The sequence below is a fragment of the Vigna radiata genome, chromosome 8 (assembly GCF_000741045.1).
Source record: "Vigna radiata var. radiata cultivar VC1973A chromosome 8, Vradiata_ver6, whole genome shotgun sequence".
Taxonomy (NCBI): domain Eukaryota; kingdom Viridiplantae; phylum Streptophyta; class Magnoliopsida; order Fabales; family Fabaceae; genus Vigna; species Vigna radiata.
This window is the reverse complement of record NC_028358.1, coordinates 38,328,903-38,356,455: the sequence shown is the minus strand read 5'-3', so window position 1 is coordinate 38,356,455 and position 27,553 is coordinate 38,328,903. Positions and strand designations below refer to the sequence as shown.

General features: G+C 31.3%; 4 protein-coding genes across 4 annotated transcripts; 2 read left to right on the top strand and 2 right to left on the bottom strand.

The window, feature by feature from the left end:
- Positions 1-374: 374 nt before the first annotated feature.
- Positions 375-5,766, top strand: LOC106770988 (calcium-dependent protein kinase 4). The gene is made up of 7 exons (XM_014656853.2): positions 375-1,204; positions 2,379-2,522; positions 2,647-2,799; positions 2,911-3,026; positions 4,153-4,320; positions 4,461-4,685; positions 5,281-5,766. Exons 1-7 carry the CDS (start codon positions 664-666, stop codon positions 5,413-5,415), a joined length of 1,482 nt encoding a protein of 493 aa, XP_014512339.1. The 5' UTR covers positions 375-663; the 3' UTR covers positions 5,416-5,766.
- A 1,257-nt stretch (positions 5,767-7,023) lies between these two features.
- On the top strand, positions 7,024-10,215 carry LOC106769814 (50S ribosomal protein L21, chloroplastic). Its single transcript, XM_014655586.2, has 5 exons — positions 7,024-7,387; positions 7,759-7,839; positions 8,765-8,866; positions 8,950-9,024; positions 9,939-10,215. Exons 1-5 carry the CDS (start codon positions 7,100-7,102, stop codon positions 10,032-10,034), a joined length of 642 nt encoding a protein of 213 aa, XP_014511072.1. The 5' UTR covers positions 7,024-7,099; the 3' UTR covers positions 10,035-10,215.
- A 1,222-nt stretch (positions 10,216-11,437) lies between these two features.
- Positions 11,438-14,862, bottom strand: LOC106769658 (uncharacterized membrane protein At4g09580). Its single transcript, XM_014655367.2, has 4 exons — positions 14,312-14,862; positions 13,948-14,218; positions 13,678-13,848; positions 11,438-12,160 (listed from the first exon to the last, which is right to left on the bottom strand). Exons 1-4 carry the CDS (start codon positions 14,551-14,553, stop codon positions 12,029-12,031), a joined length of 816 nt encoding a protein of 271 aa, XP_014510853.1. The 5' UTR covers positions 14,554-14,862; the 3' UTR covers positions 11,438-12,028.
- Positions 14,863-22,181: 7,319 nt separating this feature from the next.
- Positions 22,182-26,724, bottom strand: LOC106771220 (NAC domain-containing protein 30). Its single transcript, XM_014657158.2, has 4 exons — positions 26,504-26,724; positions 25,086-25,257; positions 24,539-24,810; positions 22,182-22,931 (listed from the first exon to the last, which is right to left on the bottom strand). The coding sequence occupies exons 1-4, from the start codon at positions 26,522-26,524 to the stop codon at positions 22,407-22,409; spliced, it is 990 nt and encodes a 329-aa protein (XP_014512644.1). The 5' UTR covers positions 26,525-26,724; the 3' UTR covers positions 22,182-22,406.
- Between the last annotated feature and the right edge of the window lie 829 nt (positions 26,725-27,553).

Here is a 27,553-nt window from a genome sequence, read left to right as displayed (position 1 = left end):
AAGTGTAAAATCTAGCTTTAACAAATCTTTTATTATCTTGAAAGATAATCATATACTCAAAATTGTTTTAATATATTATTGACATTTTAAATCAACTCTATTTCTTTTCATCAAACTCATTTTCTCATTTCTAGTGCACATCTTCCATTGTTTGACTTAAATCAAACTAGTTTAAAATTTTGTGTATTATGCAAAATTCCATTAAATACAACATTGCTGTACTATAAACCATCCATCCTGGAAAAAATAATTACTTTTGAGCATTTGCTCCGACCCTTTTACAAAAATATATCCATATATAAGGCTTTTCTCTAATTAATCCGGAATTCCCTCTAGATCCGCATTTTGAAACGAACCTACGGATTTCCAAAGTTTGAAACATACTAATAATTGTGTTTGCCATATGGTGTCTGCCTCTGCCATGATAGATAGATATATATAATTAGAATGTATTAATGATGAATGTAGGTGAGAAATTTTTTTTGCTGCCCATAAAGTGAGCTAAAGATAAAATTGATTTTGGTTTTGGACCTGATTCAAACGACAGTAATTATGGCCTTGACAGTTGTTACAAGACACTAAAAATGTGGCATGGTGATCGTGGGAATTCAGTTGGTATTATGAGTGTTGGAGATTGTTAGGAGGGAGGAGGAAACTGGGAAAATGTCGAAAGATTGGAGCGCATCAAAGTGCAAAAATGTGTTGCCGCACGAGACCCCGGACGTAAATGAGGATTACATTGTGGGGCAGAAGGTGTTGGGAAAAGGGCGCTTGGCCACCACCTACGTGTGCACCCACAAGGAGACAAGGAAGACTTACGCGTGCAAAACCATCCCAAAGACGAAGCTTTTGTGCCAAGAGGAGTACGATGATGTGTGGAGGGAGGTTCAGATCCTGCACCATTTGTCGGAGCACCCCAACGTGGCAAGGATACAGGGAAGCTACGAGGACAAGTTTGCGGTGCACCTTGTGATGGAGCTGTGTCGTGGGGGTGAGCTTTTCTATAGGATCACTCAGAAGGGGTATTTCAGCGAACGAGAGGCTGCCAAGTTGATGAAGACCATTGTTGGGGTGGTGGAAGTGTGCCACGCTCATGGGGTCATTCATAGGGATCTCAAGCCTGAGAATTTCTTGTTTGATACCCTCGCCACGGATGCCACCCTCAAGGTTATCGATTTTGGTTTCTCTGTCTTCTTTAAACCAGGTTCCATTCATCGCTTATATTCAATTCGATTTTATAATGCATGCCTTTCCGTATGAATTTGTCAATCAAAGTCATCAAATTACCTTCCATCAATGTATGTGTAGTGTAACAGGTCCCTACATATTAGTGTGAATCATTCACGGTGTGCCCGTGGGTTTAGCTGCGTTCTTACCCTCGACATGGGTATCAAAAAATAGAGAAATATTAAATGTTCAAGATTTCCTGTTTAATAAACCTCTCAGAGTAGGATTTAGAAATGTTCCCCTATATCTTTCTATGTCTGATTTACAAAATCATGATGCATGGTTATGGTTAACTTAATAACAGCAGGACTAATGTAAAATTTAGAATCACAAACAATGGAATGCAGAAGAACTCATCTCTATCTATCAGCTAGAGTTTTGCGCAATGCCTTGCATTAAAATCTATCTAATAAGACAATAATTTTATAGTTATACAAAATTATGGTGAGCACTAAGTGAAAGTCCAAGATATCATAAACTCACTGTCATCAAATGCTAGTCTAATTAAAACCGTCAATCATTTAATTAGCACAATATAATGATTTTTGTAAATTTTGGTGTACTAAAGTTTTCCACGAGATATATCGTGTCATAGTTGTATACATTTCGTCTGATGACCAAAAAAAATTATATCTTTCGGTGAACCAACCATCTTGTTCATACATTCTTTTGAGTTAGTTTTCTGTTATAATTCAGACTAACTTGTAACTGTTTTGTGCTCCTATATGAGGGAATGTTGAGCAACAAATAAAAGTAAGCAACTTAATGATTATTTTGCTTTCTTGATTAATTCTGATTAACTTACAAATAGTCCTTTCATTTCTATCTGTGTGTTTGTTCTTTATTTTTTCTTAAATGGGTGTAATTTTCTTTACCTATTTGCTAGTTCTTTCATTGTTATTGGACACAATTTGGCACTTGGTGCAAAACCATTATTTTGCATAACTAATATTATTTAACTATCTAATTCTAATCCACAAATTTCTGGCACACATTATATGCCACTTTATTTTTATTTTTTCTTGATGTCATATAAATTTTCCTTGGTCATTTAACCATCTTCCTGGATTTAGTATGCGTGTACGATTTTGGTCAAAAAAACAACTACCGAACACACTCTTACCTTTGCCCTTTTTCTTGTTTCTTCTCAGGACAAACCTTTAGTGATATAGTAGGAACTTGCTACTATATGGCCCCGGAGGTGTTGGGCAGACAGTCTGGACCAGAAGTGGACGTTTGGAGTGCTGGTGTTATTCTATACACCTTACTGAGAGGGCTTCCACCTTTCTGGGCAAGTAATGATCCTTATGTTTACTGTAATTCTCTTCGACTAACAACTGAATTTCTTTCTCTGTATATTATTTGATCATATGCTTGTTATCTTTGTGCCTGAGTTGCATTCAATTTTTTTTTTTTCAGAATCCGAATCAGGAGTTTTCAAACAGATTTTGCATGCAGAAGTTGATTTTGCATCTCATCCGTGGCCAAGTATATCAGGAAGTGCTAAAGATTTGATAAAACAGATGTTGGATAAGGACCCCAAGAAAAGAATTTCCGCTCATGAAGTCTTGTGTGAGTTTCTTGAATACTAGTTTTAACTGAATTTTCTTGTGCTATTGGTGTATCGCAGCTCATTAGAATGTCATGGCTTGGTAAAAGATCTAACGAATCTTGTATTCTCAGGTCACCCTTGGATTGTTGATGACAGTGTTGCCCCGGACAAACCTCTGGATCCTGCTGTTTTGACGCGCCTAAAGCATTTCTCAACAATGAATAAACTTAAGAAGATGGCAATACGTGTATGTTTAATTGTTATGCCTTACCTTTTTTTTGTTTGATTTCAACCATGATATTAATTTTTTCTTGAGGCTTATATTAAAAATTTGTCGAATGAGATAACCTCTCGTAACTTATTGTTGCAAAATCAATCCAAAATTCCAGACATTAATACAGGTAGTGGAAAGTCAGGTGGTATATTCCAAGAGGTAGGGGTAGGAATGCATCTTGACTCTTGAAGAATCCCATTCTCATAATGAGGCATGGATGAAGAGGTGAAATAATTAAAGTCTATTGAGTCTTATTTGTGGTGGCAGTCATGAAGCTTTGTTTTATAAAGGGATCATATGAAGAAAAAGGATACACTCAATCTAGAGAGGGTCACCGCCCTAAGATGCGACAGAATTTTCTCAAGTTTTTTCTGGAAAACTAATGCATTGTTATATAATGAAATACTTTTGAGACAATTTGGTGGAAATAGACACGAGGTGTCTAATCATGTAAATTCATACTTTTAGGTTGTTTTGTGTATGGTCTCGTACTTTGACCCTCATTAGGTGTGAGAGGAGTTTTTTCCCATCACTTCTATATGACATAAAAGTTTTATGTCCCATTTTTTGGAGGGTTATCTAATTCTGGATGACATTTCATTTAGTTCTTAGTTTGAATATATATATATATGTATATATATTCACACACACACACAAAAGGGTTCTATGAATCCATTTCTCTCTTAGATAAGAGTTTTCTGCTTTTGCTGGATATTTCTATCCTCGGTAAGGTTTCTGTTTGTTCTAGCGTGATGATTAAATTCAGTTATGGTCTCTTTGTTTAAGCATTTCCATTCATTTTGATTTTGGGTCTTTTATAAGGATTTCTAGAAAAGAAAAATATGAAGAAAAAAATGAAATTATTCTCTTTATAGGTTAAAATTAGCTTGTGCACAAGTGAAAAATAAAAATGTAGAGAAGTTATTTGAGAGAGCTTCTACAAATTAGCTTATGCATGCAGAAGTCAATTTCAGTTTTTTCTTCTTATTTTCTTTCAGCTTGTCCAAACATAAATGATCTGTATGCTTTATCATTTTTCTGTACAGTATTGTGTTCATATAAGTCGTGCACTAATATTTTACGTTGAAAAATTCTTCAGGTCATAGTAGAAAGACTTTCGGAGGAGGAAATAGGTGGCTTAAAAGAGATATTTAAAATGATTGACGAAGACAATAGCGGGACAATCACTTTTCAAGAACTCAAAGATGGTTTGAAAAGTGTGGGATGTGATCTCATGGAATCTGAAATTAGATCCCTTATGGATGCGGTAGGTAGATTATTGTTAATATAGAAAAGAATGCAATACAAACTGAGGTGTTATGTGAAAAAGCTTCATATATTTTTTGCTTCTTTTGTATACGTTGAACTGGGTGATCTTTAACTGGTCTCTCTTGTGCACTTTGGCAGGCTGATATAGACAACAATGGAACAATAGACTATGGTGAATTTCTCGCAGCTACAATGCACTTGAATAAGATGGAAAGAGAAGAGAATTTAGTTGCTGCTTTTTCCTATTTTGATAAAGATGGCAGTGGTTACATCACCATTGATGAGCTTCAACAGGCTTGTAAAGACTTCGGCCTTGGTGAGTTGCATCTGGATGAGATGATCAAAGAGATTGACCAAGACGATGTAAGTTCCTCTGATCAATAGTACTTGTTGATGTGACTGTTGTCACTCTCTGCTTAGTTTAACTGAACTTCGTTGTTGAATTCATTTAGTTTGGCAATAAAATTGTTGACATCACTTGAACACGTTATCACTAAAATTAGTGAAAGTGAAAATATGTTTCTACTTTCTTGTTTCTCTTGCAAGTCAACCATTAGGATCAAATACTGCATAAGGATTCCATGTTTACAACTTTTGCTATGTTTTTGAATTGTCATTTCTGCCTTTTACGTGTTTATTCTAAAGTTTTTTTCAATATTGAAAATGTTTTTAGCAATATTTACTAAATTCTCAGGTTTCTAAAATAAACCCTTTAAATATCATCTCCAACCTTATTTTTATTTGAGCTATTAATCTATATCACTGATATTGAGCCAAATTTTAAATGCCAATAACGTTCTGTTAATGCTTCCTTCTTAACCTTGGTCTCTCAGGTCTTCTATTTTAGCTGTCCCAAAATAAGGCTTTTCTTTCTCTGATATTTGAATGAATTTACCTATGATACCTTTCTTTCTGAAGCAGATAATGTTTTTCTTTTCTAATTTGTGTCCTTTTTCAGGATGGGAGAATTAATTATGGGGAGTTTCAAACAATGATGAGAAGGGGCGAACCAGGTGGTTGTAGAAGCAAAGTCATGAACAGCAATCATAAAACTTCATTATTTCCTGGTTTAGGAGTGAATGACTCATCCTAATATGCTTATTGAGATCCTTAGTGCCGTTAGGAAACATATGATAGAAGAAAAGTCATAGTTAATTTTTCATACACATGATTATTATATATTTTACATTGGAACTCTGTATTCGGTGAAGTCAAATAGACTCAACATACATACAAGGTAAATTGGCTTTATGTGTTTGTGTTGAGTAAAGAGAAAGGAAATATGTTGCTATTATTTTTCAAGCTACATAGACATGTTGCCTTTAAAATTTGAGTCCGATTCTTATCTAAGTGGACTAACCTAACTTGGTTGATAGAGAGGGTTAAATATGTTTTTGTACATATAGATCTCCACACTGGTAAGATATTATCCATTTTGAGTCATGTCCTTATAAATTTGCTTTTAATATCACTTTAAAATACTTCTTACCAATGGAAGTATCTTTTATGTATATAAACTCATGTTCATTTCTTGTCTTATTTTGTACCTATCACATGCATCATTATTATATTACTTGTCGACAAAGTGATTGGAGGTATTGTTGGTATCATCTTCTCGCTTAGTACAAACGACAAGTGATAATGTATGAGAGGAAATTTAACATTGTTAGAAAGAAGATATTAAATCCATTAATTTATAAAGTAAGAGAAGAAAACAAAATTAAAGTTTCAAACATTGAACAATTGCAATTTTAATGTAACATATTTAAACATTTTAGTTATAATAAAATGAGTTATCTTTTTATGTTTTATTAGTGTACAAATTTCATATGTTAAATACTTAAATCAACTAAATATATTTTTACAATTAGTTCTTACCAATTTGATAAAAATATAGCTTAATTTTAAGCTGAACATATTTTATATGATCACAATTTCTTGGTAAGAATTTTATTTAAAACATTTTTCTATTTTTAAAAATTCTCATTTTCTAATTTTTTTACGATAATAATTTATCCCAAAACATATTTTATTTTATATCTTTCTATGTTAAAAATAACTATTTTGAATTAGGTATTATAACTGGTTTAACTCAATCCATGATAAGTCATAAAAATCAATATTGTAAAGATTAGTTCTAAGTAAACTAAATGGATCAGATTGAACAACCCATTAATTTGACTCATTCTGACATCTATATAAAATAAATCGAGGATAACAACATCAAATTGAGCTGTATAAATTCTCTATAATACTTTTACTTATACTTGAGTTCATCCTTATTTATTTTGGTTGTTCTAATTTTAGTTAAAATAATATACAGGAATAATTAGTTTTGTGATATAACGTAGGAATATTACCTCAACAGGTTGAAATCTAAAATGTCTAATGATACTTACACAACATTTTTTTATAATATTTAAATATCATTTATATGTTATAATTAGTGCATGATGATATTTATGATTATTATTATTGATTATGAAATAATTTTAGATCAAAAATAAAAATATTGTCAAAAAATATTATCTAATTATTATTATCCATCTAAAAAATATCAAATCGCGCAATTTTTTTTTTTATTTGTTTGTCCGCAAAGTTTCAACGTGTAGCGTACCGTATTTTCATTTGTTCAATTTCTAGTTAAAGAAAAAAAAATAGTAAAACCAATTTAAAAATAATTTTTGGGTGAAAAATAAAAGTGAGAAGAGAAAAGGGATAGGAAAGAAGAGAGGATAGATAGGCCTGAGAAGAAGAGAGAGAGAGGTCTCTCAAAAATGGCCACTGCCACTGTTTCAACTCTGTGCGCTACATTCGGAACCCATTGCACCATTTCTCACAACCCTAAACCTCTATTTTCTCAACCTTTCAATCTCAATCGTTTTCCTTCTCACTCTTACAATTTCACATTCTCTCCTCGTTCACCTCTCGCACCCGTTCCCAAGTCCTCAGAATCTGCGGTGGCCCAAACCGAAACAGAAACCGGTTCAACCGAGCCAGAACCGACTCAGATTGTCTCGGCTAAGGCACCCTCATGGGAGCCCGGTCTCTTCGCAGTCGTAATGGTGAGTTCTGATTAATGAATTGGGAATGACTTTCTTTCTCTGAAGTTGGGTATGGGATTCGATGACCCAGTGTGGAAAAGTTGCAAGCTGCGGTTTAAAATTGTTGACCCAGATGAGGTTTCTGGCCAATTGCAATTGTACTACAAGATTTGAGGCTGCCAAATGCTTTTAATTATTGCTTATATATGCTTTTGGCGCTATTGTAAAGTGGCGGCCATCGATTAAAACAGTTAATTCTGGTTTTTTGAAGTGTTGTTTTATTGTTCCACTTAAGTTTGTTGGATGGGGTAAATAGGATTTTCTATGGGGTTTCTGCTAATATTATTTTCTGTCTTGTGTGATTCTGAACTTGTTTTTGTTGTATTATCTAGATTGGTTCACGCCAATATATTGTTCACCCCGGGCGAAAGCTTGTTGTTCAGAGGTTGTCAGGTGCAAATGTTAATGATAAGGTGCATAACTATGATAGCTTGTTTACTCCTTAACTTCTCTGTTTTGGAACAATATAAAACCTTTTCTTACTAGGTGGAGTTTGCTACATGGATCAAATGATGTTGTAATATTCTATTCTGAAATTATCTCTGTAGACAAACCCCTGACTTCTCAATCCGTCATGCTGATGTATGTAATTTTTCTCGGTCGGTCTCCCTCTAGCTCAAGTAATAGATACGCTTTAACTCATCAGCCAGAGATTTGCATCATTCTTAAAACTCTTTCAATGTTTTTTTCTTCTTTTTTTCTGTCTTTGGTTATATGCATCACCAGCTTACTACCATCACTTTCTCCCCAAACATTACTGCTTTTAAAATTACTGTGATTTGAGCGTGATGGCAGCGGGGTAATAATCACTTGAATAGTGTTTATGTATGCGAAAGTGCATGAATTACAGCATGTCATTTTTTAAAGGCAAAATACCATAGTATGTTATTATTATTGATGTAATTAGTAGTCACAAGAAAATGTATCTGCAACTGACAGACAATTTATCTGTTCATTTATTATATCAAAGGTTTGGCTCTCCAAAGTACAAGATATATATTTGGAGAATTAAGTTTATTGACTAGTGTACTCATATACATATAAAATTAAGAAAGCTCCATTTCTTTTCCTTGTACGATTAATTATCGTGAAAATTTAACTGATTGTAGATTTAGGACCTATTAATGATCTGAACCATGGTTTAGGACATGTAGATTTAAAGGTTATGACAGAAAAGTCTGTTTAAGAAACTTGGCCTAAGCTGGGGAAATGAAGTTATTTTTACGAGTGGTTCGGGTTGATGTTGATGCCAGCTCAAGAGATAACTATATGAAAAACTGCTCTAATTTCCAAAAGATTATTTTATTACCAGTTTAATTTAGTTGTTGGTAACTACAGATTGCCTTGCACAAAGTTTTACTGGTTGGCACTGATACATCTTGCTACATTGGGAAACCAATAGTTACAAATGCTGTGGTATATGCAACTGTTGAAGAGCAGGTACACCTTTTTCTTTTCGTTTATCTTCTCTGGATAATATTTTTAAAAGAAATCTTCTACCTACCACTTTAATTTTAATGCAGGGTTTAGACCCCAAAGTAATTGTCTTCAAATATAAAAAGAAGAAGCACTATCGCAGAAACATTGGACACAGACAGGTACAACCGTTATGCTTTAACTTGTGCAATCAAATTATTTATCAAATATTTTGCAATTGAAATGTTGATGTGCATGGCTTGGGAGGGAGTGGTTGGGAATTATTTCTTCGTATGGGTGAATTCTCGTACCTTATTTTCTCTTGAGGGAGCATGAAAATATGTGAGTTCATCTTCTTTGTGTGTGTGACTGACTTCGGGTAAATTATGTTCTTGGCTAGTTATAAGCCATTGTAAGTTACAACAAGCAGTAATACATGCATGCAAATTGTTAAAACGCATTTTCATCTTTGGTTTTCAGTTGTTCTTTCTTTTATCTAGTTACTTTTTGCGAAGAAGTTAAATTCAACCAGGGGACAGAATAACAAACCCCTGCAATTTCTTGGTGTTAATGCTCCTTTTTCCATGAAGCTTCTGTCTCAATGAAATGCTATTTTTTCATATTTTGTTAACCCTGATTTTGCTCCATTTTATTGTTGGTGTACAATAGCAATAATGAGGTTTAAACCTAGCATCTCATGCAAACTATCACCCCACCCTTCTTAGACAGTTTGGTGGAGTGATCTGTCCGAGCTTTTGATTAATGTAGAAGTAAAATGACAAAGTTTGGTTATCATGAAAATAACATTTCATGCCTTTGGTACCATAAATTTGGGAACTAGACATCTCCTTCCATGGCAGTCATCACTTCACCATATTTTTGAAGTGGCTATAACTAATTCCACTTATTATACTGAGTGGTGCAAGATTACCATGGCATTAATGTTATGCTACTTAAATCATACAGTGACTTAACCGAAACTGAATAAAAATTAAAAAATCTTGTGACATCTCACCTAATAAAGCTTAGTTGAAAATATGATTTCGTCCCTGTTATGGAAATGCTTGACATTGTGTTGATTTTCAACATGTGACAGCCACATACACGCATACGGATAAATAGCATTATGGGCTATGAGAACTACCCAAAAGTTACTATGGACGATATCAAATCGAAGGATTCCGAATCATGAACATCTTGTGAACTGTCCCTATACTGTAGCTTCTTCATCTCCAATTTTATGCAATCATGCCGCCTTTATTAGTGTTGCTTTAATTAGAAATGTAATTGCATATTGTAATTTTGTATTATTGTAATCTCCCGCTTCCAAAGTTGCTTTAATTAGAAATACATTGCTATTTCTTTAGCTCCAAGTTACACGTTCCAATTTAAGCTCATAATGTGCTTTTGTTTGCTTGGAATTGTAGTCAGTTTTCTTCTTGCCTTCCATAGAAGAATGGCTGGAAGAAATTTAATTTAAAGATTATAACTAATTGGCTTATCCTCTTTTAATTAGTTCCATTCCTATATGCAGGAGGTAAAAACCTTAAACACACGCCAAACATCAAATGGTTAATAAGAAAGAAAAATGTATTCCTTTTTTTTTCTGAGAACAGAGAACGGGAAGGAAATATTTATTGTTTCATTTGGTTGGTTAAAAAGAAAGAAATAAAGAAAACTAACTATACAAAACTTCGAAACTTTTCCTATTGTTCTTTTGAAAATCTAGAACGTCCTCACTTTTCTCGTATGCTCTCTGGAAACAAGTAATGGGTTCAAATTTGTCAATATCCTGTGGATTTTTCCTTATGTATTATGAATTTTGTTTGTGTATGACTGACCCAAAGTGTGCTCGAACCATGCAAAAAGAGAAGGGTTAGTAGCACACTTAACCTGATTAATATTGCTAGATGTCTTGTTATTTTGGTAATTCTAAAAAGAATTTTACCAAATTAAGAAACTTGCCAGATTTAGTGAGTTTATGCGAAATTTTCTTAACACATTAATACTTCTCGTGCCAAATTTTAGTAAGCAAGTCCAATTTTGATATTTGCAAGCATCTATATTTTCCTATACTCTGAAAAACCAGTAGGCAACATTTTAACTACATCCAAACACTGACCTTTAAATTGTAATGGTTCAGTGCAACATAGGCGTATAACTTCCATACAAACATAGATTTCCTACCTCAAATATCAATCGTATAAAAATAGGCTCAAATCTAAAACGATCCGTTGTTATATATAATTTGTGGTGAGGAAGATCCCAATGCCTGCTACTACTATATTTTAATATAACATATAATGACATTGTAAGGAGCAAATTTTTTGATGCTCAAGCTGTTCGTACTCATTTTATGGTATTCTTAATAAGAATACAATATAAATGTCAGTTTTTATGGAAACATTCATTTGAAAATCGAAACGACTTAGTGTAAAATGCAACTGGTTCACAAGTAATTCTATAAATGTTCTGACTTAACTATGCCTAAGCTTCGTCAGCTAATGCAATATTAACTACAAACGTGATTGGCTTTTAGCGATATTGACATAGAATAAATTTTATAATTGAAGTTATGAATGACGAGCAATGGAATGGAACTAAACACCAATTCTTTAAGTGCAGATTGCAGTATGTGGCTGATATTATACAAACATCAGTCCGTTTCGTCCTAAGTTTATACGCAACATTGAGATGACTTCCTGTTGGAGATAGAGCATCAAATTGGATAAGAATACCAGGTGACTCTAACGACAGGAAGAGTAACGGTTAAAATTCTCTACAAATTGAAAAAGCAACACTAACGGATAAAAGTCAGATCCTATATGGTGCGAAGCAAGTATGCATACTGCATCGCTAAACAAACACCACAACCTTCTTGATGCCGTTAATGTCAGTATGTGTAATTTAACGCTCCAACAAAGCCTCGTAACCGTAGCTCAATCGATTGTACACCACTCACTCAGCTATGTTTACCCTTGCTCTCTCCTCCACACAACCAAAAAATAAAAAGGGAAACATAAAAAACTTAGGCTCCACCACAGAAAATAATATGGAGCACATGCTACTGTTTAAGTTAATAACAATACACCCTTTCTCATTGATATCTTTCTTCAATACTATCTTCTCTGATAACGTAACTTATCTTTTGACAAAATGTATAACGCAAGCTAGGCTCGCACAACTTCATTCGTATACTCTCTTTCTCTTCAGAAGTGTTGGAACTATGGAAACAAAACCAATGAGGAAAAGTACCGATAATGTCTTAAAATCATATAGATCCTTAATTGACTTTAGATCCCCAAGAGCAAGGCCAGCCTGATTAAAAAACAATAGAGGTTAGTAGATGATATTTAGATGATATTTAGCCTTTTCATACATAAATTAGGAACTACATGCAACCACCATCCACATTGATTGAAATCAAAATGTGACACGGTAAAAATGAGAAGAACATACTAACGTATGACCACACAGTCCACATTAGCCTAGTTCAAATGAAAAGATGCAACATGTACAAAAACAATCAACAAGGAACAACAGAAAATACACTCTAAGCAGTTAGGAAAAAGGATTTAGATGCATTTCTCAATATAGCAGTTCTAAGTGGAACTAATAATGTGCCATTTCAACCGAAACATTGCTAGCATAATCTTTCAAATCCTCAATAGCCTTCAAGATAAATGGTGCAATAAATCTCTTAGCTTAATAATGATTTACTCTAGTTATTCTAATAAGTAAAATATAAATGAATCATATATTCGCATATATGCATATTGGAACAAGAATTACTTCGATATATTATTGAACTGTTTCCTTAAGAATAAAAACATCCCACTCCAATTTAAGCAGATCTAATTCACAAAGTTCCTTCGTATTAAAAACAAAACCAGTAGATTGACAATTGTAAAGCTTATACGCCCAGAAGGTATCTTAAATCCAGAGCCACCTGGATCTTAAGTTGCTGATCATCCTTCAAATAACATTTTTAAGAAGCATTCAAGAAGACACTCCATCCCTGATTTCTATCTAAGAAGAGTTTTCAAATGCAAAAGTTCCAAAATACAAAAGCCCGAAGTTGTCAAAAATCAAGATCTTATTCCAGTGTAGAATATGAAGGGGGAGAGGGGGGAAAACACTTTTATCAGAACCTGCATAGCTAAATCATTACAGAAAACAAAAATGCATTCAAATGAATATTTACATATTATAAATGAACATAAATAAAATAACCTTAAAATCACATTAATATTCAATAAAATATCTCCGCTATTAGTCATATGGTTCAGCTCCATCTAGCAAAATGTAGTGAACTTGCTGACCCAAGAAAAAAATTACCACAGAAATTGAGACGGAGATAAAAAGAGTTCAAATGAAACCAAAATAGACAGGGATAGATTTCAATGACATCAAGCGACAAGGAAAGAGATTTCAGGGCAAAATCTATGTTGTCTCTCAATTAGCTGGCTCAATCCAACTCACAAAAATAAACGAATCACGTGTTAGGTTTTGGGGCTCAAATTCACAGGGGTTTGCGATCTTCCCTAATGATCCTAGACTAGTTCTACAGGTTGCAATCCTGCATATGTTCAAACATGGAGAAACGTGAGAAATAGTAGAGCCGTGCAATCTTAGGTGCAAAATCACGATATCAACAACCTTGCAAACGCCTAGAGGCATGTATACGACACGCACTAACTAAAAGGAGCTCAAACAAAAAAATAGACAGACACACGTACAAAACAAAAATTTGGAATAGGAAAAATATCTAATTCAGAGAAACCAGCAAAGCGAGCACACTGCAGAAAAACATCAACACCAGCACAGAAGCTTACTCTGACAGTAATATATGCTGCCGGAACAAGACCAACCAAAGTAGCCAAAAAGAATACATGAAACGGAACATCAACGATGGGAGAGGCCAAATTGATGAACAGATTTGGCAATGTCGGGGTTATCCTCAGAAAAAGCATGTAATTCAGCAGCTTATCCCTACGCTTTGCAATCTGATTCAACCACCCAGAAAACAAAATTCCACATTAACAATACCCACCAAATTAAAAATGTTGGCATAAACATAAAAAATAAAGGATACAAAAACAAACCTCAGCTTGGAAGAACCTTAGCTTCTCAGGCCACAACCAAGTAACCAAAGGCCTGCCAATTAACTTAGACAAAAAGAAACAGGAAGATGCACCGGCAGTGGCATTGAAAACAACCAATAATATTCCTCGTACAACTCCAAAAAGCGCCCCAGCTAAAAGGGACATGAAGATTGTCCCAGGAATCATGAAAGTCTGCATGAAGATGTAGGTGGAGCAATAGCCAAGAATAAACTGCGCCGGATAGTTGCTCGCATAAGTCGAAAGATCTTCCCTTTAACACAATAAATAGACAAATAAACAAATTAATAAAATAATGATTAATATATAAAAAGAAGAAACATCATAGTTGTTGTGGTTAGGGTACTTGAGGAGACGAAGATCGGAGAGCGTGCGGGGGATTTTAAGGCTGGTGTAAGCGGCGGGGGGCATGGTGAGGTAAATGCAGAAGAGGCCCGTGGAGAACACGAAGAAGACGGCAACGGCAGCGGCAAATTCCCACGTGTTGAGCGGGAACCTCTCCAATTTGGGCTTCTTGGCGGAGGGTGAATCGTCATCCTCGCCCTTCTCTTCATCCCTCGTCGCCGTCACATTCCTCGGCGCCGCCATACTACGATCCAATTAACCAAATCTCATGGGAATCGAGTTGACCGGAGTTCTGGGAATTGGGGATTTTGAAGGGTCGATGCAATGGTCTTCTCTGTTTGGGTGAAAGCCCTTAGATTTGGGGCGAGTAAGAGAGAGACAGAGAGAGAACGGGAGAGGATCCTTCTGCGAAATTTAACTGCAATGCAATCCGATGGAAAGAGAGAGAGCTTTTTCAATTTCAACTTTGAAGAACATAAGAATTAAGAAGACTGTGATTTTATTTTCCCATTGTTGTTGTTATTTCTTGCAATTTTCCCGGTATGGCTTCTTTGTTGCACCATTTTTCTTATATTTTCAATAATGTTTTTATTTCATCTCAACAAATTTTAAAATGTTTATTTGTATTGTTGATGATAATATGGTTGGCTCGTGGAAAAAAAGAGAGGAGAAAATGTAAATTAAGATTAAAAAGAATAAAGAGAAAACATTTTGAATTTTTCAGAAATCAACTATTTTTAATTAAATTTTTTAATTAAAAACGGCAAAAGTACTGATAGAAAAAAAGAAAAAAAGACAAAGCTTGTGTTTTCTGTTGTCGTTTTATTTTCAGTCAGACTATTTACGTAACTTAGCATATATCTTATCTTACTTTCAGTCCATTCATAAATATTTATGCTGTACTTAAAAAATATGGCACACATTTATTTGTCTTTATACTTTTATTTATCTATTTAAAAAATGGATATTGAAAAAAATATAATTTATAAGGAGAACAAAACTGAAATTTAAATTATTTTATTTTACAATGATAAAAAATGAATTTAATGATTTCAAATATCAAATGTTTAAAAAAAAAAGCAAAAAGTCAACAAAAACCAGAATTAAAACATTTAAGAAGATGAAGATGTCATCATTATATTCATTATTATTTTATTTCACACAAAATATATCCATATACTTCGTTATGCTAACGGAAGTGATGAAAAAAGGTGTAGATTTTAATCAAATCAATGGATTAAATCAATATATCTTAATTCTATAATTATGGTATTCGTTGTTGTTGTTGTTAGGGTTTTATATTTATTTAATTATCGTAATAAATAATAATTTATCTTACCTTAAACACTAATACACATTGTGTGATCATAAATAAATAACAATCATTCTATTGTTTATACAATAACCTTACCTACATATTTCTTTAGATATTAATCACGTGTTTCTTGTGACACATTCTACTGTTAATTATTTTTTTAATGTAATGTTTTTAATTGAAATTTACAGTAGATTAAAATCAATAAATTTTACTTGATATAAATTAGCTTGATTAAATAGTGATAAAACAAATTAAGTTGATAAATCGTGTGAGAGGAGTGTGACTTAGTAAAAATACAATAGATTCCAACAAAAATATGCAGAACAACTTGAGTAGCATATGCAATGAAGAGACCCACTTAATAGACTTATTACAACAATCATTTCAATTCTTAAAAATCTATAAAAATCTTTTATACAAAAGCTTTATAAAATTTCAAGTAGTATTTTAATTTTAATAAATCTCGTGGTGCTAGACCATTTTTAAGATTCTGTTATAAATATTGATCAAAATATTAAAATTTTGAACATTTGTTGAAAATAAAAATATTATTTTAATATGAAAAAGAAAATGTTTTGTAGAAGAGAATATTCGGAGCACAAAAATGATCCATCATAAAGACTGGACAAAACAAACCCATCAAACTTTGATATTTATGGTTTCCCAGGTTTTCTATAAGTAATACCCCAACACTTTTATTTCTTATTTTTTCTACGAAACATACTTTTCAATGAAATACGTTTTTGTCGTTCATAGAAGAAAATGGAAATACAAAACAAAAACACACACTTCTTTCAATCATCTAATTATTTTTTAACATAAATTATTTTGTAAAAGTAATTACATAAACAATATAATAATTAAATCTATTTTTAATTTTTAAGTTTGATGAAAAATTAGAATTTGTTTTTATATGTAAAATTTTAATATTTAAACTTTATAAATAAATAAATAAATTTATTTTAATCCAATTTTGTAAATTTTTTTTATGTATAAATAGCGTTTTTCAATTAACACTTAAATTAGAATATGTCAAATGGGATAAATAACTAACTAAATATAACAAAATATATTTAACATGTAAAAAGTTAATGTAATTAACTTAAAATACTACATTAATTTATTTTTAAAATTTTAAAAATAAAATTTATTAAAATTTCAGAAAGGAAAATTTTATGTGAAATTTTCAAAAACTAAAAACATATTTAATTCATATATAAAAATCAATAAAAACAAACTTCCCATTTGTCCATTTCACAACATAAATAATATATTTGTTTTATTTGTAATTTTTTTTTGGTAGAATTCTTAGAGTGAATTATTTCGGAAAGAAGCATCAAATTATATAGATTAGTACATAAAGCGAGGGTCAGAGATATAATCACAAACAGAAATGTATTTAAAATTTGTCTACATGGTCAAATTATTTCATGCCACATTTTTTCATTATTAAGGCCAATTTAATTGCACTATATTTCAAAGGGTTAAATATGTTTTTAGTCCCTATACTTTGGGGCGATTTTGGTTTTAGTCCCTCTTTCAAACTATAGTACAATTTAGTCCTTCAACTTTAGAAAACTTTGGTTTTAGTTCTTTTTACCAAATTTTTTAAATTTTATTTGCTGTTTCAAGCACCTTATATTATAGCATTTGGATTGTTTACACTATTTGACACATTTTTGCTTCAATGTTAACTGAGAAACGCGTTTGAAACAATAAATAAAGTTTAAAAAATTTGGTAAAAAAGACTAAAACCAAAGTTTTATAAAGTTGAAGGACTAAATTGTACTATAGTTTAAAAGAGGGACTAAAACCAAAATCGCCCCAAAATATAGGGACTAAAAACATATTTAACCCTATTTCAAATATAGTGCAATTAAATAAGAAAATTTTAATAAATAGAGGGATATAAAAATTATAAGTCATAAATAAATAATATTATTATAGTATTCAATAATATATCTAACTCAACAGCTACTTTACTTTAATGAGGAAACAACTTAAAATAAAACACATTTCTACTTGTGACATCTTATTATTGCTTTTCTGTTGTAGAATTGGTCTTGAAAGTAGTAAACATTTAAGTAAGTTGATTCCCCAATCATGTTACACATGCATTATCATGAAACTTAAGTAATTTTTTGTGATACAACTATCAACAAATTAAATATAATAAACAAACTTTAGGTAGCATAGGATTATGATAACATCATCCACGCAATAAATACAAACTCTCAATTTCTAAAACAATATAAATACCTAATTAAGTTGATGAAGATATTTTCAAAGGTCAAAAGGAATATTGGAAATGTGAAGTGAGAAAAAAGAAAAACATATAAGTAGGAATTACAAAAATATCTATATCTCATAAATATTTATAGATAAAATATGCAATAGTTAGTATTTGCAAATAATATATTTATTAGGTACTAGATATTTTAATATTCATCTATAAATAAATTAATACATGTATCATACTATTTATATTATTGATAAAAAAATTAAAATTAAATTTATATTTTATTAGATTAAAAATAAAATTAATTGATATTTATTAGATTAAATTTAATTAAAACTAAATTTTAAATTATATTATATTTTATAATTTTTTAAATTTTATTTAAAAATTTATAATTTTTTTTAATATTTATAAATATTCATTAATATTTGTAAATTTTAAAATACTTATAATTATAATAAACACATTACAGATAATTTTTTTAATGTAAATCAAATAATAAATAAAGACTATTCGTCACCCCTTATCATCTTTTATATTAATGGATATATCCGTGTGACAGTTGATTAAAATAATCTATATCTTCATTTCTGTTTCTTTAATTATTTTTTTCACGTTTTTTATATTAAATATTGAAACCATCACTTTAATGAATAATAAATTACTCATACTTGTTAACAACAAATATTTATGTTAGGTATTCGTTTTTCTACTAGCAATAAATTTTATCAATAAATGTTACTGTATTTTATTTTTGGTTGTTCAGTCCTCCGTCTCAACACCATAGAGAATTAAAGTTTATAGCTAGTTAGGTATCTCATTTCAACCAAACTCAAGCCTGCGTTTTACAAAAATAAAAATATTATTCATATCATAGTTTTGTTATTTCTACAAAAAATATTACTATATATTATATATAATTTGGATTGAGTATGTTCTTCTTTAAATTATTATAAAAAAAGTGTTTTTTTGTGTATAAACTAAATTATAAAATGTTTAGTCCTTACATGAGGTTAAGTATATTTGTCAGTAAACGACAAATAAAGTGTCTTTTATATATTTGAAAAAAATATTTAAAATGACTTTCGTAAAATATATGAATGAAATACTTTATAATTTAATTTAAGAATAAAACATAAGTTTCAATAATAAGTTTTTGATAAAAAAAATAGGTTAAATATGTCTTTTGATCCTCATATTTGTATCCAATTCTCAACTGGGTCCTTACATTTTCTTTTGTCCCAATTGAATCCAAATGTTTGTTAATTTGAGAAAATAAAGCCCTTTCCGTTAACTTTTCACTGACGTCGTGGATCAGACATTAGTAGCTCATTTATATTGATTCAATTATGTGGAAATTTTATTTAAATTAAAGGATGACATGACAAAATTAAAAAGTGAATTAGGGATTTGGAAATTAGAAAGCGTTCTTCATCCATTTCTTCACCCCAATGGCTCTGTGTATCAGAAACTATTTATTCTCTCCAATGGCTCTGTTATCAGAAACTAGTAACTTTCTAGTACCCAGAAGCTGGTATTTTGCTAAGAAGAAAAACGATCTCTCCCATTTTTCAAAATGAAGGACAACCACCAATGGGAGCTCTGCAACGACAACGACTTCATCTTCAAGCGCAATCGCCACCACATCGACGCTCCACCACTGCCAAAGGCCGACGAATCGGTGACGGAAAACCTTCGGAGAGAGCATAAGAAACAAACCCTACTTAACCTCAAATCGAAGTACGAGAAAGACATTTTTCAATGGGAAGCACTATCTAAAACCTTGCTCGCACTACAACAACGCATCGCTCTTCACTCTCCTCAGCAACAACAGTAGCAACAACGACTAAACCAAGCCCAATCCCTCCCTTCCCCTACCTCCTTAACCAATTCTGCCGATAGTTCCCTCCTCTGCGACCTCCTATTGCAGGTAAAACCCTAATTTGCTAAATATAGGTTCTACATGAAAGAAGAACAGTTCAAACAAACCTTGTTTGATCTTCCAATTTGGGTATCACTAAATGACCTCATGGAAGTGCTATGTGGTGACGATGATAATAACATCAAGAAACAGGGAAAAAAACAATTAATCAATTAAAACGTAATCCTAAACTAAACAAGCATTATCCACAGACTCATGAAGCAATGGAAAGATTTGCCACGATCAATAATTGAAAAGTTAAGGAGCTTGGGAGAAGGAAACTTGAAGAGAGAAACCTGATGAAAGGTCAGTCAAAAACTAATTTTAGTAAAAAAATCCTTAAATGCAAATATCCATGTTTAAATGCAAAATTACACGTAATTGAATCATTATAAATAAGTTACTAATATCGGCATCCACGTCATCACAGTTACACGGCATCAGTGGAAAACTCAAATTAACAAATATTTAAATTCAATTGGGACAAAAAAAATATGAAGATCAGTTGAAAATTGGACACAAATATGAGAACCAAAAAACATATTTAACCTAAAAATATATTTATCTCGTAATGTTTTATGTGTTATTTTTTTTTTATATGAATAGACTTAATTAAGTACTAAGTTATTCATAAATTTAGATACACTATTTTATTTTTATAAAGTACTTTTATATATGTTAATTTTTGATTTTACAGTTTTTTTTTTCTGTTAATTAAGTGAAGACACGGTTATCTTATTCCATTATTTTATTTATTTGTCTCTATCTACTATGAAATTTTATAGTTAATATAAAATAATGTTGTTTTTAATTTAAAATGATAAATGATTTTTATTATTTTAATAAAAAACATGTATAACAAGAAAATATCGTCATTACCTACGTGAAAGTAGTGACAAGGATAATCTCTTCGTCACTGTAGGTGATGACATATGAAATCATCGACAAACATAAATAATCTTATTATCTTATATGTTTTAATTACATTAAGTATAATAACATTTTACATTAACCAAAAGTTTTTACATTTATTAATATTTGAAAACAAGTAAGCAAGATGACTAAGTAAAATAATATCATGTTATTCAATTAGCAAAAGAATTAAACGATAAAAATTCAATTAAAAAATATAAAATTTTTAAATATTTAAAACAATTTTTTAATATTGAAAGTATTTAAATTTATGAGATTCTACAACTTAACTAAAACTATAAAATACCTTTTGAAACTACAGGAATAAATTTGTTATTCAACTTGTGTTAAAAAAAATATTTTCTCTAATAAAACAAAGAGAGGACAATGTTAATAAGATATCTTGAATACTAACTTGCCATAAATTTTTTATTTTCAATCTCTCTTTCAAATTTTGTATTATTACCAACACAAGAAAATTTTCTTTTTCTTCTTAATTCTTTTTTTTTCATCATTTTCTTCATCACTTATTTTTCTCACCTATCCTCTCTTAGTATACAAAAAATCTCATGAAAATTAGTGAAAAAATTGTTTTTCATTTCATTGACAAAAATATTTATCAGTAATAAAAATTACAAATTATTAACGAAATTGACCGTCAGATACATTATCGACAAAAATATTCATCGATAATACAAATTAAAAATTATTTATAAATTTTATAAATAAGTTTTATTTTTGGATTCTTCATTAACAAAAATATTTGTCAATAATTTAAATTTTAAAATTTATCGGTAAAATCTATCAATAAATCCAAATTTACTGATAGATTTATTTTTGTTGATAACTAAAAAATTCTTGTAGTGTAACACAAAATGATAATAAATAAATAGGAATAAATATTTTCAACAAACAATCATATTCGAAATTAATGTTCTTTATTAAGTAAAGAGTAATAAAAAAATGTAATATTTTCAGAAGTCGGTAGTTATGTTTTAAATTCCATATCACTAATTATTATCTCAGGTTAGTTAATCAGTTGATAGAGTTAAAATAAACAAGTATCTAACCAGTAGAAACTCATAAGATAGAATAAGGTCACATACTAGCTCTTTTTTTTTTTGTCTTATGTATAACATTAATTAGTCTTAAAAATTTCACAAAATCACGACTATAGTTGAAGTAATAATGAAGTGGTGAGATCATTTGTCATTTTATGCCTTGTAATTAAACGAGGAAAAGAGTAAAGAATGAAGATAGTGATAAACTGGAAACTCCCTCCTCTAACTAATTTGTATATATATTTATAGTCATATATTGATGAATTACACACAATGGTCTCGAAAATCACTGATGAGGGCAATAGTTAAAGCAAAGAAAAAGCACACTATGCATGCAATTGAGAATGTACATTTATAGTGACATAACCAAGTAAGGACAATAAAAAGTTAAACTCAACAAAAGAAAAGGTTGTGATCTTCTGAACTCTAAACAAAGTAGAGATTCATTCTTCAAGCGAATCTCCTTTATCACGAAAAAATATATATAATATCATCATCACCTAAAAAGCTTTTAGGTTCAATCTCCAGCAGCAACTTCTAAATTAGCTTATGGTAAGATAACGGACAACTACGATATAATGAATATTTATCCATCATCTTACTTAGACTTTATTCATTAATTCACTATGGTGACACACAAGTTAACTATGAATCAGGGAAGCATCCTAGGATATGACTAGCTTGATCATGGTTATTATAGGGCAAGTTTGGATGTGAAAAATAAGCTGTGTCAGTCAATTGTGCCCCGAACAAGTTGTCCAAACTCTTCCAATCGATACCTTGCGCACTGCTATTGCTCCTTTCATCACTACAATATTCCTCATTTGTGAGGCCATTCTGGTGTTGTTGGTTACAGTCCTTCATTGCAAAACTTGCAGTTGGACTATCTAGCTGAGGAAGCTCAATCAGCTGTTTCTCCATGACAGTTTGGTTTGGCAGAATAAAGTGTTGCTGATCTGAGTTGAAAGGAAGACTAAAGCTTGGAGCTTCTGCAGGGTGATGAGGCACATTTGTTTCATTCAAAATATCAGCAATTGATAAGGGTCTTGCAAAGCTTTGATCTTTGTAAAAGTGTTGTTGATGGCTACTACTACTGCACCATGCCTCATAACCTTGCCTGTGACTTGGACTAGGCTTTCGAAATGCTCGGCACACAACCCATCCTTCTTCCTGCAATACCAAATTATAAATTCTCAGATACTACATTTTTTTCTTCTCTATTACTTACTATATATATCATCATCATCATCATTATTATTAACATAATCTAATGGACAAGCGTGTCGTAATTTGCGTTTGACTCGACAAAGTACCTTTCGAGAAAGTGGATATCTTTTCAGTACATGTTTGAAATTGGTTTTATGTAACGATCTATCGATTTCTAAAGTGTTGCATGTATAATAAATATATATAAAAGTACATACATGTTTTGTATTGGAGAACTGTTATTAGGCTTACAGTTTGTCAAATTAAAGAACTGCTCTATTTATAATCCAAGCTAATTGAGATATATATAAAAGTACATACATGTTTTGTATTGGAGAAATAATACTTTGAAACCTCTTAATAAAAATTGCCTGACAACTCTTTTAATATTATAATAGTATATATTTAGAATTTTAAGATAAAATCTAAAATACTTATAATTAAATATTATCATTTTGAATTGTTAAAGTGAATTTTTTTTATTTGATAAATGTCAAAATATCATTATTCTTTGTATTGAAAGTAAAATCTCATAAGATGATACTAATTCTAATAACTTTTTATGCATAAATTATTAAGTCATGCCATATGCATTTTTTTAAACGTTAAATATCTTTTAGTAAGATCAACATGGTATAAAAAAAAAACTAACATGTCGTTGTTTGATTAAAATGTAATTACAATAGTATAAAAACTGTGTTGGGTACAGTCTTAAAAGTGTTATTAAGAATGTTTTATCACTACAATTTAAGGCAAATGTTTAACTCAGTGCACAATGATTAAGTAAAATAAAAAAAAGTATATACTAAAAGTAGAAGCATTCATTATATTTAAAATAAAAGCATTTTACAAAATAAAAATATTAATTCATTTCAAAATACAAAATACATTTAATATATACTCTCTTAAAGTAATTACATACAAAGCATTTAATGTAATATATTAAATATATTATTTAACTAGGATCTCACTAACAAGTTTATTTACTGAAAACCCCTAAAAATTCATAAACTGATGCATTTATATAATTTTAATAAAAAAACAAAGTAACTTTATCCACAATTAAAAGTTATCACATGAAAAGAATAAACGATTTCATATAAAAAAAGAACAAGAAAAAGAGGAGTTTGCAGTTTTCCTTCTTGAAAAAAATAAAAATAAAAACAGTAACTTGTCTAATACTGTGTTTATATGATTGAATTATATTTACTCATCTTAATTAATAAGGAGTGAAAACCATAGCATTATTTAATGAGAAGAATTTCAAACAATTCTAACAAAAAAAACAAATGTTTTAGAAAGTGGCATAATGATTGTGCAATTTGAAAAAGAGTGTGTATGTTTGAAAATGAAAAGTATGAAACAGTAAAAGTACTGTTTGGAGTGGTGAAGATAGTCTTGACAACCCTATTTGCTCAAAATTACATGTTTGCCTTCTGCTTAACTTAATTCCAATAACATATTATTGGAACCAACCATTAAATTATATAATTTGCATTGTATAGTTGCATATAGATTAATTACTTCCTTTGATCACAGTGGTTTGATATGATTGAAGTGAGAAAACTTGCCTGTGGAGGACCATGTTCAGAGGTTTGATGCCTATATTCATGCATAATCCAATCCGTTTTCCTTCCATTAGGGGCACGTCCCTTGTAGAAGACCAAGGTCTTTCTCATCCCTATGATTCTATTTTTGGTCATAACAGCCTTGTCCCTTCCAGTTGCTTTCCAGAATCCAGCAGCAGTGGCCCTGTTAGTTCTTGTTCCTGTAGGATACTTCTTATCTTTATGGCTGAAAAAGTACCACTCATTCTGTTGCTCATATCCTAGCTTGCACCTATCTGCATAATTTCAAACAAGCACATCAACAACTTTGTAACTAAATAATGTCATAACTGGCTCCATATACAACGTTATGATATATAGTTAACAGATGAAGTTGATCAAATTTTCTGAAGTTGAATTATAATTTCTTAAAGATTATTCATGTCCCTTTAATTTAAGAAAGCATTCATGTCAAGATTAATTGCATTGTGCATATATATGATATATATATATATATATATATATATATATATATATATATTATATGTATATAACTGGGTAATTACTATACCTTGTATGTCCCAGGGTTCCATTTTGTAGAGATCAATCTCAACAATAACATCTAGATCGATTTTTAGGGAGTTTATCTTCCTCTTGAGATAGTACCCCACAAGCTCCTCTTCTGTTGGATGAAATCTGAATCCTGGAGGTACACATGATTCCATGTCAACTGATGATCTCTCCTGAAACAAGCAAAGGAAAAAGAGTCATTTGTGAAAGATCAATTTCACCATTTATGATGATTATGTATAGAAGTTTGTCTTGTTCTCTTTTGACGTGCATCAAGAGAAAAACAAATGATTATGAAACGAAAAATAAGACACTCAAATTGATTTTGCAAATTCTTGATGGTAAGGGCAGCATTGGAAGATAAGGAAAAAAAATCAGTGGCCATTGGCTTCGTGTTGCACTTCATCAAAGTCATAATAGTTTACAACCTTATAGCTCTAAAAACCTCTAGGGATGAGATATTTTGAAGTAATGATGATGATGATGATGTATAACTTTGGTATTGGACCCAACAATTGAGCAGCATGTGCAATGACAAAATTGGCAGACCATGTGTGGAACCCACCATAATAAAGAAATTAACTAACAAAATAGGCCTATGATTAATCCTAAGAAGCTCTTTTTATGTGCCTTTATTTGCATGACATGAAGTTGGCAAAAGTATATTGAACACAAAAGTTGGCCGAAAAGCTTGACTTTGCTGTCACAAGCATGTCACATTTCTTTGAGTGCAGTGCACTCCCAACGCCTGCTGGTGGTGGAGAAAGACCTGCCCTATTGAAAATGTCGTGATCACAATTCACGACCACCAGGCACACATGTAGCCACCATATATGCTACAGATAAAGTTCCACTCATCAGCTTAAGCTATTTTTCAGAATTTTCCAAGGACACAATCACTACCCATGTACATGGTTTTCTTAAACCTTGACAAACCAGCTAGCCCTAACGAATTATAATACTACTGGATTTAATATTATTCATCTCTTACTATTAATGGGGAGACTGTTTCATTGATAGTTTGAAAATTTTCAAATTAATCATATCACTCTCTTTTTCTAAGATCATCATATTCACACGTTCTCAGTTGACAAAAACCAAAAGATATCATTCTGGGACTAGTGTCATTCGTGTTTTCTTTCTTTCAGAAAACTAACAAATGTGAAGGAAAAGCAAGCTATAGATCCATTTAACATCTTCAGGGTTGTAGATGGACATGGATATAATATAACAAACATCAGAAAGCTGGTTCCCCTTGCAAAATAAATTTGAAAAATCTGGCTCCCTTGAGAAAAACTCTCCAGAAGAACATTATACCAAATTCAAGGAGGTTTCAGACTTCTCTTGACATGCTGTTGAGAAAAGAAAAAAGAAACAATCGTCACATTTATAGACACAACAAATATATAGAATACTCACAGGAATTTGGGTTAATGTCATCTTCCTCTTGAGTTTGCTAGCTGCAGGCACTGAGATAAGATTAAGGGAAAGGATCGAGAGAGAGAGAAAGAGAGAGATGTGTGTGTTGAAGTAAGGTGAAGGTGAATGTTTGTCTAAAGAGAGGTAGGAGAGTTATATATATGTATTTGCAAGAGCATGTATCGAAAGGGATGAGAGAATGTTGTACAGAAAAGAAGCAGAAGAATAATATATATAAATATATACACATATAGAAACATATTGTAGATGAGGTTATTGATTGCGCGTGGGGTGGCAGATAGATGGAAAGGTCTTTGTTTGGACGGCGTGACACCGAGTTTTCACGCCACCCCCCTTCCACCGCTATATTGTACCCTAAGCCTTTTCAATTCCACCACTTTAAACAACAATGCTAGCTACTGTACAGTGCTTGCTTAATTTTAACCAAATATATATTACTGTTGTTATTATTATTATATGTAATGGATCATTCATAGTTTTCATAAACTTGTATTATACTTGGCTAATGCACTAGATCAGAGGCTCTCGCACTAATTAAAACCAGACACGAATAGTGAGTACATGCATGTCACATTCTCCTCCTATATCCTTCACAATTGTCTGTTTGGTGCGCCGTCCCTCTACATTTGGCACCATTGCTTTTTTGACATCTGGAAGCTATGTCAGACTCCTAAGCTGTCCATATCAATATGTTAATCATTTGTGTCTTCTGGCTTTAGTGTTTTCATATGCAAACCATAAGCCCTCCACCAAAGTTTATCCGATTGTTGTTTAGCACGGTTGTCGTTTTGATTTTGCATTCTCTGCATTCCATAATTCATCTTCTGTTCTGCAATTAAGTATATCAGACCATTGGTCGATAAAAGAGCATGTCCATTCCATAAAAAACATGTATATTTGTTCATTATTGCCATGTTTAACAACTACTAAATCATATTAATAACATGAAAGTTTACACTAGCAACCTGTTAAACTCATATATATAATACAATTATGTCATCACACTAAAACAGTCTTATATCAGTAACA